Raw genomic sequence first — 11,716 nt, 5'->3', positions numbered from 1 at the left:
ACACGGACAAGATTCCCCCATAGCCGCCTGTGTGCCAGGCGGGAGCGTCCCGGTGCTGTCAGCCTCTGGTGTAACAGATGCTCCCGTCCCTTCGTGACCTTAATTGTTATGGAGGTCTTTATGAGAGAGGGAGCCTGAAGAATGATTCACCTCTGGCCAGGGAGAGGAAGTTTCTGTTTGGCAAGGAGTAAGAGAGAGCAAAATGAAGTAAAGCCAAAAGTGTATTAATAAATTTGAGTCATAAGTATGCTAGCAGACTTTTTAAGGGAAGTTGAGAAAAAATCAAGCATGGAATGCACAGTGATCAATTAGATGTAATTAGAAGGTACTGTGAAGGTGAGATTGTATAACCGAACGGAAGTCAAGGTGCCACCAGGTTTAGGAAATGCTAGCATCAGTTGATAGTTCAACTGGTGGCTTAGGCAGATCATTGCAGAGAGGATAACGGAGGATAAAATGGTCCTGAGAGTTAGTGACAGGGAAAAGGGAGAAGGTACAGTCTCAGGTGACATTCTAAGAGTTACAGTGCACAGGAGGACGAGGATATGCACACAGAAGCTTCGAAGGAACAGCAGCCGGAGCAAAGAATGATGGAAAGTGCTTGGTACAGACAGCACCCGACTGCGTAGGCAGTGCGTGAAGAATGTCAGCGGTCATCATGTTGTGAGGCTGAAAATGCTCTGCATCCGGTGAATGGATGCTTACGTTCAGTTTGGCTAATGCAAATGAATTCTCCACCCGTTGTTAACAGGATTTTCAGAACTCTGTACCTGTAGGCATGAGTTGGTTTAAGTACACTTCTGAGTGTTGTTGAGGAGAAACTGGAAGTGCCCACATTGTCAGTAGCAATAGCTAAGGAAGGTGTAATAGAAAACAGTGCTCTCTAATGCTTTGTCATGTCTTGGCGATGGTTTAATTTCTAGCCTGTAGCAGGACCATTGTGATGCTGACCTAAATTTGGTCAGTATCTTTTTGGCTGCTCAGTACTATAGCCAGTAATTTCTAACAGTCTGCATAGGTTCTGTAGTGTTTGGTTATTCTCTCCCTGGGATTAGCTGGGAGTAAATTCCTATAGAAGCATTTTACTTGGGGTCTTGAGGTTGCATTCAGTGTTCATTTTTTTACTACTTTTTTAAGTCATAGCAGTTCTGTTTAATTGGTTTAGTTAATCATTTGTCTTTCTCCAATTTAAAATTCTAAAAAAACCCCTAAATGGTAAAACATTGCATGGGCTGTTGTATATCATTACATGTGACTGATTTTGAGATAAATCAGTGGACCTGTGTAGGGGGTGCAGGTTTATTGAAGACCTTTGCCAATAGTAGACCTGTCAGCTTCATAGATTGTTTAATAAAAAATACAGAGGTATTCTAAATGGGTTTTATTGCTGAAAGCAATATTTTGTCTGACACGCATCAAATATCCATCCTCTGCCTTTTTGTTCTAGTTGTCATGGATGATGACGACGATGAATCCTGTCTCCTTGATCTTATTGGGTAAGTTTTCCTTAAGTAATTCTTTTAGAAAAGTTGGGAAAAACAATTTTGCCAAGTCATCTTCTAGAAGGTGATTGTACCTCAGCATTGTCTCAAGACTAGGTGACTTGCACATGAAATGAGCAGCTGTGCTTCACTTCCTCCATATGGATGTGTGTGTGTCACAAAGCCTTCAGTCCCAGTGTGTGCCAGCTGACAGTCCAGTGGCTGACATTCCTCTCAGAAGAGGCTAAGGGATGAGTGTGCTTGGAGGTTGGATGCTCTTTCTCAGCTAGTGGTAATACCAGCTCAGTGTTGAACCTCGTTACTAGGGATGTTGTTACAAGCTTCATTGCAAAGAACTGTTGGGTTTTTTGATTAAAAATTTAAATCTCTTATTTTTTTGAGTGGTGGAGCCAGGTAGTTTGTTTACACAGTGCTTGTATTTTAAAGGGAAAAGTAAAATTCTTTTCTTAGTCATAAATACTTAATTTCAACTAATAACATGTGTTTGCATGAAAAAATGTTATAAAAAATAGAATGGCTACCCAATACTGTTAAGTATTTACAACAAACAAGAATTTAGCAGCATTTTGCTCAAAGATTTGCTCAAATATTTTAATAACATTGGGGATTTTTAAAAAGATCTATTTACTTATTTATCTCAGTAATGGATTTATTTGGATGTTTATAATTCCATATAGGTTATTAAAAAAAATAATGAGGATAGCAGAAGCATGAGCCAGATTTTTGTGGGTTGTGTATGTGGCATGTTACTTTCCTTTGGCTAACATTCATGTCAGTACTCAAGAAAAGATAATACACTATAATACATTGGAAACATGAAAATTGAACATTGCATATATACTACTTTGTTCAAACTTTGCCAGAAATCAGTGTGACATCAGTCTTGTAGCAGCTACTAAAAGATCATCTCTGCCTCATACAGGAGTTTTTTACTCTCTTAAAAGGCCTATTGATTTACTACGTTTACCTTTCTCGTGCACTCAAAGCTTCCAGCGAAACCAGTGAGAGCTTTAACTTCAGAAAACACCGAAATACCACCGCAGTGGCTGCTGTAATTTGGGGGTTACTCTGTGGATGGTCTAGCAAAAGTGTTGCCAGTAATGGCTCATGGTGAGATGCTGTGGGGTACACTGTGCAAGATTACTGATCGTAGCCAGCTGAAAACACATCCTGCTTGAAACGTAAAGATGGTAATTGACTGCATGGGACAATTAAGTGCTCTGTCGTGTACATGAATCACGAGGATCCTGGTGCAAGTTCACAGGTGGTCCAGAAAATGAAGCGCTCTCTGTACAGATGAGTGTGTGTGTGAAAAATTACAGTGTTCTTCCTGCTGCTGGCAGCAATTACTGTCTCAAGCATCTAGAAGAATGGAAAACAGCTTTTTTTTTTTTTCCGCCATCTGATCTTTGATTTTGGTAAGTGCCTTCTAAAATCCCTTCCTTACTAAAGACAATATTTAGGTGATGAAGTGTTCTTAATTTTTATTTGCATTTTGCATGATTTAAAGCCAGTGGGTGTAATTAGAATTAAACAGTGTGGTTATTTATCAATAAAGCTTACAAGCATGATAGAGCCCTGTGAGAGATCATGACTTCTGTTCCCCTTAATTCTTGAAATTCAGTGTAATCTACTGCGAAAATGAGGTTTTTGTTAAAAAATATATGTAACCACTTCTGTGTTGTAAGCCTAAATGTACCGTGAAGTCCCTGCCAAGTACTGTCTGTTTAACATATCTTTGTAAACACATGAATGCAGTTTGTTTTTTAAATGAAATAAAGAGGAATAGAGGTGTATTTGTGCTTTTAGAAGAGTAGTTGTAAACCTAAAAGATCTTTTAACTTGTTGTTTCCTCTTTATTTTCTAGGATGAAGAGAGAGGAGAGATGTTTTGAATTAATATTCTTTATCATGAGAATCTCCTGCTTCTCAAAAATGTTTTATTATTACTTGTTAATGAATAAAGTTTTTTTTTAAATCAAAACAGCTCCATGTCATTTTACTCTTCATGCTAATGGAAGTGTTGGGAAATGCTGTATAATTGTTGTATTAAAATAATCCCATGCAACACAACCTTTAAATGTGTTTTACTAGGTCTGTATGTGCAGTTACATTCATGTATTTTTGATTTGTTTGAATTTGCAACACTCATTCTATCAGATCACATTTTTAATCTGAGTTTTATTCAGTGATTGGGCTAGGTTAATGAAACGTACTGAAATTGTGTTTCATATTACTTAATTATTTCTGTGGTTGATTTCACTTGGAAAAAGTGCTGCTTTTTGTCTCCAAGTGAAGGAATTGTTATTCTGGCGAGCATGTTTCTGTTAACTTGTGTTAAGGGTGTCAGAAAGCATGTTAAAGATTGAGGTTTGTCAATACCCTGTTGACTCAGACACTAGCTAAACAGGCATTACAGTTCATTTCTGTAGAAGACGTGGTGTCTGTTGTCCTTATGTTATTTGGTGGTAGTATTTTCCTTAGTTTTGTATTATGTACTATCATAAAATACTGTGTGTTTTAAGATAATATGAGTTATACCCTCATAAAGGGAAGGTAAGCAGAATGCAACTAAAATTTTGTGGTAAACATAGTTTATTGCTTGAAATGCTTTGGTACAATGACAGCAAATACGATCAACTTCTGAAAATTCTGCTGATGCAGAAACAGATCCTTAAACTTTCTGCTTTGCATTGGAGTCAATGAAAGAAACTTGGTTTCGTGTAAATCACGTTTATAGTAAATACAGTATCTGGCTTAGTTAAATTAGCCTCATTAGCAGAAAGAGCTTCCTAAAAGTGGTAACGTTTTTTTATTGTTGTTTTTTTCCTCAAGGGACCCACAGGCACTGAATTATTTTCTACATGGACCTAGTAGTAAATCTGTAAGTAGCATTCTTCTGTATTATACATAAGCTGCATTGAGTGTATTATTTCTAAACATGATTTTTGTCTTTTGTCAGAGTAATGAAGACTTGACTAACGCAGAATATTCTGTAGCCAACTCAAATTCAATTTTCGCCAACTCAAATGTAAGTAAGGAGCTAAATACTACTTGTATTGAGATTGCATGCTTCTGTGGTGACTTGACTTGGCTTTTGTAAAACTGAATGAAGTAGATGTTGAGGTTGACCTTTGTCTTAGGAAAATTCTGAATGCTAACATAGAATCACTTCATACTGTAAATGCTTTAAGTATTGCATTGGGTTTTCAGTGGGGAATTAATTGAAAGATACTGCGATGTTCGTCCGCGTTTCATAATACGTAAAACAGCTTGCTGAGCAGCGGAAATACTCGCCTGTGTAAGACTCTCCAGTAAACTGGACTTGTAATTTTAGTGATTGTAGGTGTAGTAGTGCTCAAATGCAGACCTTAAAAGCTAGTCGTTCATACGTTTCCTGTGTATGTTAGGATGGTTTAATTTCTTATTTCCAAATAGAAACTGAGCTAGCAATTTTTTAAAATTAATGAATGGGGCTTTTCTGTTCTTCAGATTGAATAGCTAGCTTAGGATGTTTCCTTCCTGTAGCTTCAGTGTTAGGGAAGTCACTTTAAATTCATTAGGTGTTACAAGTAGTCTTCAGTATTCTTTCTTCGCCAGGAGTGTATTGCAGCCCTGGACCAAGTTGTACCCAGTGAGGTTGTGGAATGCCCATCCTTGCCAAGGCCGATCTGCTCTAGTGCTGGCAATAGTCCTGCTTTGAGTAGAAGGTTGGACTAGATGACTTCCAGAGATCCCTTCTGACCCACGTTTCTTTGGTTTCATTGGTGTGTGTTTTAAAAAAACCTGAATTCTTCATCCCCTAATTCAGTTATTTGAATACATAGAGTAAGGTTTCCTTGGTAATTCCTCTTTCTGTTGTACTGTGTTCTTGACCCTGTCCCATGTTCCTAACAGATACGTGGATATGCTTGTAGGTGTGTAGGGACCTTAAGTAACTGGTGTAAATAAATCCTGAAAACTGTTTATCTGTGTATAGAGAACTAGTGACTTTTCTGTAGCTATAGTCATGTGATGTGAAGTGTGTTCCCTGTCCTTCCCTTTTCAATATCATTGTAGAAGAAACACATGTTGAGCGATAGTTCTTTCTTACGATAAGCTGGTTGAGATAATGGTGAGGGAGTGGGCTACCAACAGTAGTAGTGTGTGCCCAATTTTCAGCAAACCAGGAACAGGGGTTTCAGCTTGGTACCAGGCTAGTCATTATCGCACAGAAGCTTCCTGTAGGCAGCATGGCATTGGGGGGTTTTGAGGACTTATCCTAAGAAAAATGAGGTTGGGAGGGAAAAAAGGGTGACACATGATGGTGTGCTTGACGTATGATGGGCGTTTGTCTTATCTAGACTTCCTTGTTGGTCTTTGCAGAGATTCTTCTGGTAAGCATGAGTAGGTGAGCAGGAGTCAGGAGTGTATTTCTGGTGTATTTTCAGAAAACGAGGCTTTGAAGTAGTTTTGAGATAGAGTGGGAGATTCTGGGCACGGTGGGATTGTTGTATAGGGAGTAGAACATAGGAGAAACAAGAATACTTGGTGAACGTCAGAAGAGCTTTCTGGTATATGAGACTGGGGTGGTAAGTAATCTAGAAGGCAGAGGATCAGAGGAGCAGGGATTTCTAGTGTGTGTTCCTAGGATGGCTTACTGTATTTTCATTCTCCAGCACTTCTTCCTCTTGTGCTGTTCTCATCCTTTTGTAGCTTCATAATGAATACCAATGCCATCTTCCCTTCCGCCCTCATGTGAGCGCCCTGTGCTGACCTAAGTGAAGAATGACTTGACTGCAGAGATAGACTCTTAAAGTGCACTATGAAGCAACAAGGGGTATCTGAAATATAAATGTGTTGTCCCAAAATCAGAGTTCACACAGAGTCAAGATACTCCATGTCAGCACAGAGATGTGTGCTAGGTGGTAACTCCACAAAGCTAGCACACTACAGCTAGCAGACGGGAGGTGTTTTATACAACCTGAGTAACTGTTGTCCATATTTTTAGTCAGTCACCCTTGTTCCCATTGGTTCTGCAGTGTCTTCATTTAAAGTCACAATATCCATTTTTTTTTTTTTACTGTGCATGTTCTGTTGGTAAGAGGCTTTCCCTGCCCCGGGGGTGGGTTTTTTGCTATGGTAGTTAAGGTAGTTCACAAATAGTTCAAGTAATCTTCTCTTTGATTTCACTACCAGTTCTGTGTCCTTGTGCTTATCTTGGTACTTCCTCATTCAACTTGATCTACGTACTCCGTTCCTTCCCCCAAGGCCATGTCTCTCTAACTACCTACAGAATTTGAGTAATACCCTTTGCTGATTTTTGCATATCTCTAACAATATAAAGGGATGGTTTCGCAGTCCCTACTTACAGTGTAAGATACCTGAAAAGTTAAAGGCTTCTGAGTTTTTGTCATTAAAATTTCTGCAGATACTGAAAGTGTGTATGTATTCAGAATTGCTCCCAAGAAGTAGAATTGACTGTCTTGATGCCCGTCTCATGCCTTTCAGTGGCAGAGTTAACAAATTCAGTGTCGAGGGTTCAGTGCTTCAGCTGGTAAACAGGCTCAGCTAAAACCTAGCACAAACCAGATTAAGTTCCTGCTCACTGAAGGACAAGAAAGCAGGGTCCACTCTTCCCCTCCCTCACCTCCCTACCTGCCCCAAGTTGAATGGTTGCATACTACCTCCACTGACTCCAAGCTGGTTTCCTTAGGTGGTCGTCAGTCTTTTAAAACCTTCATGAAGGTTCCTTAGGCATTGCCCTGTTTATTACCTGGGCTGTACCCGGTGACTCCTTCCACCTTCGTGCTGTAGTATAGTAGAACAGCTTAAGAGAGCAGAATAGTCATGGAGCCAGTGAGAGTAAGACTCTTGTTGGTAAGCAGGTGGATGAAGTTGCAGAGGGACTAATTTCTTGTTGAAATTAGTATGGTATTCTGCGTGACTGTTTTGTATCTGGGCAGCAGTGACTCAGATGTTAGCTTGGAAGGTCCCTGGTTCCAGTTTAAGCACATAAAATTGGGTTTGAGTCTTAAACAGTCCTGGGAGCATGGAATGATACTTGGGATTCTTCATTCCAGTGAGAGAGTTTCAATCTATTAATCCTGATTGCATGTAATATTATTTATTATTACTATTGCTATTAGTCGTAGTGTTAGTTGTATTGTAGTACTAACTGGAGCCCTCTGAGTTAAACAGTCATGAAAGATTTCAGATTGATATTGTCACTGGAGACAAGTTGCAGATGCAGTAGGGAATTCTCCAAGAACCTGGCAGTTGTGTCCTAATAATGCCCTAGTTGGTGACTGGTTTCTGCTCTGTCTGGTGGTAGCTAGGTACAGTTGAGAACCTGATTTGTAAGTTTAAGTGTTCATGAGGTGCAGACATCAGGACATTTAAGTACTAGTTTAATTCCTTCTGTTAACATTAAATGCAAAAAAGTTTATTGTAATTTTATATTTGTATTTTCAAAATACATTTAACTGAATTTTAATAACAGTCTTTTTAAAACATGACTGGAGTTTCATAAACTACACAGGCTGATTCAGAAACACTTTGGGGTAGAATTCTGAATAAATGCACTTGGGGAACTGAAGTTAGAGTGGGGACACTATTACGTGTGATAAGTACAGCTTGTGGCATTTTCACACCGTGTGTATGAGGTGAAAACAAGCATGACCTTCAAGGAGTCTGAAGGTGACTGCTAATTTCACTCCCATGTTTTGCATTTCTCCTGACCTAAAAAGAAACTGAATGTTGCCTTTGAATAGTTGAGATAGGGTTTTGCAGTTTATAAAGCCGTACTCCATGTGACTTGGAACTATTGCAAGCACTTAAAGCTGTCATTCCAGCTTAGAAACAGGATACCTGTGTTGTCTAGAGGTTCTGGACAGTTTTGTTGTAGGAAAATTTTACTGACAACAGGCCAGGGTAAAGCAGGTTCTGATTTTTCTTATCACAGGTTGCCAGTTAATATTGGCTGCAGTTCCAGTGCTTATAGTTCTCTGTAATGTTTTTATTAGTATAAGCCACAAAGTCTGTAGCATTGTTTTTCTTACTGCTTTGTTTCTAAAATTTTTCTAAACAAAGAATTAGTGTAATTCCTTCGCTTTATGAAATGGTCACCAGTTTACACTGTGTGACTGTAGAAATACTGGTAGGGTTTTGGAGATGGATCTCATTTGGTCAGTGAAAGAGCAGCTTTTTCCTGACTTTTCCCTGCTAATACTGTTACTACTGAAGCTTTGCCCCAAATCGAGTTACAGTGGAGATCTTTAGACTCCTCCTTTCTTTTATCCTTTTGTCCATACAGTGCTCTGCTTGCGGAAGGGAAAATGGTACTTGTAGTAGCATGTTACGTCTTCTTGAAACAGTGCAGCTGCTGAGCTGAGTGCTGTGGGAGATGAGAGAAATGAGAGTAGTTGTCTCCAGCTGTCTGTATGAGGGAACGAGTGGGATGTGAGTAATGCACATGTTTATGCTGGCCCACTCCCTGGGATGAAAGTCACCTTATATATACACACTATGTAAAGAATACAGTTGCATTAAAGAAAGTTTTGCTTGAGTGAAAAAAAGCTTAATGGGGAAGGAAGGTGGAGCTTCGAATTTCTGAAAATGATTGGTTTCTTGTTTTGCTTTTCAGAACACCGATCCTAAGTCGTCTGTGAAAGGTGTAAGCGGTCAGCTTGGAGAGGGGCCTAGTGATGGACTGCAGCTGTCCAGTAGCCTTCAGTTTCTTGAAGATGAACTTGTATCTTCTCCTTTACCTGATCTTACTGAGGATCAGCCTTTTGATATTCTTCAGAAGTCCTTGCAGGAGGCCAATATCACTGAACAGACTTTGGCAGAAGAGGCATATTTGGATGCCAGTGTAGGTTCTAGCCAACAGTTTGCACAAGCTCAGCTTCATCCTTCTTCATCAGCATCCTTTACTCAGGCTTCTAATGTTTCTAATTACTCAGGTCAGATGTTGCAACCTATAGGAGTTACTCAAGTGGTACAGCAACCTGTCGGAGCATCTTTTGCAAGCAATACAGTCGGTGTGCAACATGGCTTTATGCAACATGTTGGAATTAGTGTTCCCAGCCAGCATTTGTCTAATAGCAGCCAGATCAGTGGTTCTGGGCAGATCCAGCTAATTGGCTCATTTAGTAATCAACCTTCCATGATGACCATTAATAACCTCGATGGATCTCAGATTATACTGAAAGGCAATGGTCAGCAAACACCTGCAAACATGAGTAGTGGCCTCTTGGTTCATAGACAAACTCCAAATGGTAACTCACTGTTTGGTAACTCGAATTCAAGTCCAGTAGCACAACCTGTAACCGTTCCATTTAACAGCACAAATTTTCAGACATCATTACCTGTCCATAATATCATCATTCAAAGGGGATTGGCACCGAACTCTAACAAAGTTCCCATTAACATCCAACCAAAGCCTGTCCAGATGGGTCAGCAGACTGCTTACAACGTGAATAACTTGGGAATACAGCAACATCACGTGCAGCAGGGGATTCCGTTCGCTTCTTCAAACTCACCTCAGAGTTCGGTAGTTGGGCCGCATATGTCTGTTAATATTGTTAATCAGCAAAATACGAGAAAATCAGTTACACCTCAGACAGTTAGCAATGCTGGAGGTAGTATTGTTATCCATTCTCCTATGGGACAGCCTCATGCGCCTCAAAACCAGTTTCTCATACCTACGAGTTTGTCTGTTAATTCCAATTCAGTTCATCATGTCCAGGCCATAAATGGACAACTTCTTCAGACTCAGCCTTCCCAGATGGTTCCTAGCCAAGTGTCTGCTGAGCACGTAATGCTCAACAGGAACTCCACAAACATGCTAAGATCCAACCAGTCGTATTCAGGACAGATGCTGAATAATCAGAACACAGCTGTTCAGCTTGTTTCCGGCCAGACATTCACAGCTCCTGGAAACCAAGTTATCGTAAATCACGGAACTTCACAGATTGTTGGTGGGCAGGTGCCACTGCAGCAGGCATCGCCAACGGTGTTGCATTTATCACCCAGTCAAGCTAATGTTTCTCAAGGTAGATCGAGTTTTGCTACGATGTCACCTGGGCAGTCTGCGGGCTCAAACATGTCAACTTCTAATCGATTTGCTGTGGCAAGTTCTTCTGGTTCGGTACATCCCAGCCTGGGACCATCAGTTCAGTCTGTCGCGTCAGGAGGAAACTTCACTGGAGATCAGCTCGCGCAGAACAGAAGTCAAGTTCCTGTCAGTGCATCGCATCGTCTTCCAGCATCTTCTTCCAAATCAGTCAGCACCTTCAGTCACACGGCAGTTGGAGTACCACAGCAACAGTTCGCCTTTGGTCAGGTACGAAAGCTGCTTGAGAATGTAGCCAGAGAAATGCTTCTAAGCAAAGTATTAAAGTTGGTGTTAATACAGGGAACGTTAATTCTGCTAGTTTGTACTGTTACAAATACTGTGGAACTGCTGAAAATTACGGTAAGCCAGAGCCATCATTTCACTCAGTATTTTCTGAAGTCTATCACTGAGTGAGTCTGTCACTTCCATTAATTCAGAAGATTTTGGTGGTGATTCACAGTAATATTTTCACAACTGCTTAGCTCTGATCTATTTCTGCTCCCTTTTAAAGGAGTGGACATGGTGAGATTATACAACTGTGACCTCTACTGAAAATCGTACCGTAGAGCTAGGTGTAAAAGATCAGGTACTTTATTAGCACTCACAAGTCTTTTGACCTCACTTAAAAAATATGCATGTGTTTCCAAGGTTTGGCCTGTTCAGGTTAGAGATGAAGAGGTTTCTTGGGCTTCTCTTGGTTATTTACCGCACAAAATTAATCTGGTAAAATTTAACCTTTTTGGCATTTTGCCCACTGTAGTTGTTTTCATGTCTGCAGCAGTTAGCAGCTTTCAGATTAGAAGACAAGACAAGGCAGGAGGTGTTTCTTAGAAGAGAAAATACCTTTTAAAGCCGTTGGTAAAAGCGTAACTTTAAAATAATTTTCTCTAAGAAGAGGTCTACTTAGTAATAACTTTAAAAAAATTTCAGAATTTACTTTTAAGATGGGAACTGGTCGTTTTTGTGCAGTTGATGCAGCTGCCGTCTGTTCAACTCAAGTTTATCTGTTTTAAGTGAACTTCCAAACTCTGCCAATATTTAACTCAGTGACTTGTCCACACAGTTAGCAGGAAGATGCTATTCCACATCTGTCCTTTTTTTCTTCCCCCTCCCCCCCC

At 40.0% G+C, this 11,716-nt stretch overlaps 1 protein-coding gene across 1 annotated transcript; it reads left to right on the top strand.

Moving 5' to 3' along the window:
• Positions 1–1,452: 1,452 nt before the first annotated feature.
• GLTSCR1L (GLTSCR1-like) lies at positions 1,453–10,958 on the top strand (the record flags this gene model as incomplete). Its single annotated transcript, XM_010160673.1, has 4 exons — positions 1,453–1,496; positions 4,337–4,385; positions 4,464–4,532; positions 9,126–10,958. Coding segments are annotated over exons 1-4 (1,995 nt in total), but the record flags the coding sequence as incomplete, so codon positions are not given.
• Between the last annotated feature and the right edge of the window lie 758 nt (positions 10,959–11,716).

Source organism: Eurypyga helias, unplaced genomic scaffold (genome assembly GCF_000690775.1).
Source record: "Eurypyga helias isolate BGI_N326 unplaced genomic scaffold, ASM69077v1 Scaffold13551, whole genome shotgun sequence".
Classification (NCBI taxonomy): domain Eukaryota; kingdom Metazoa; phylum Chordata; class Aves; order Eurypygiformes; family Eurypygidae; genus Eurypyga; species Eurypyga helias.
This window is presented reverse-complemented; position numbering and strand designations above follow the sequence as displayed.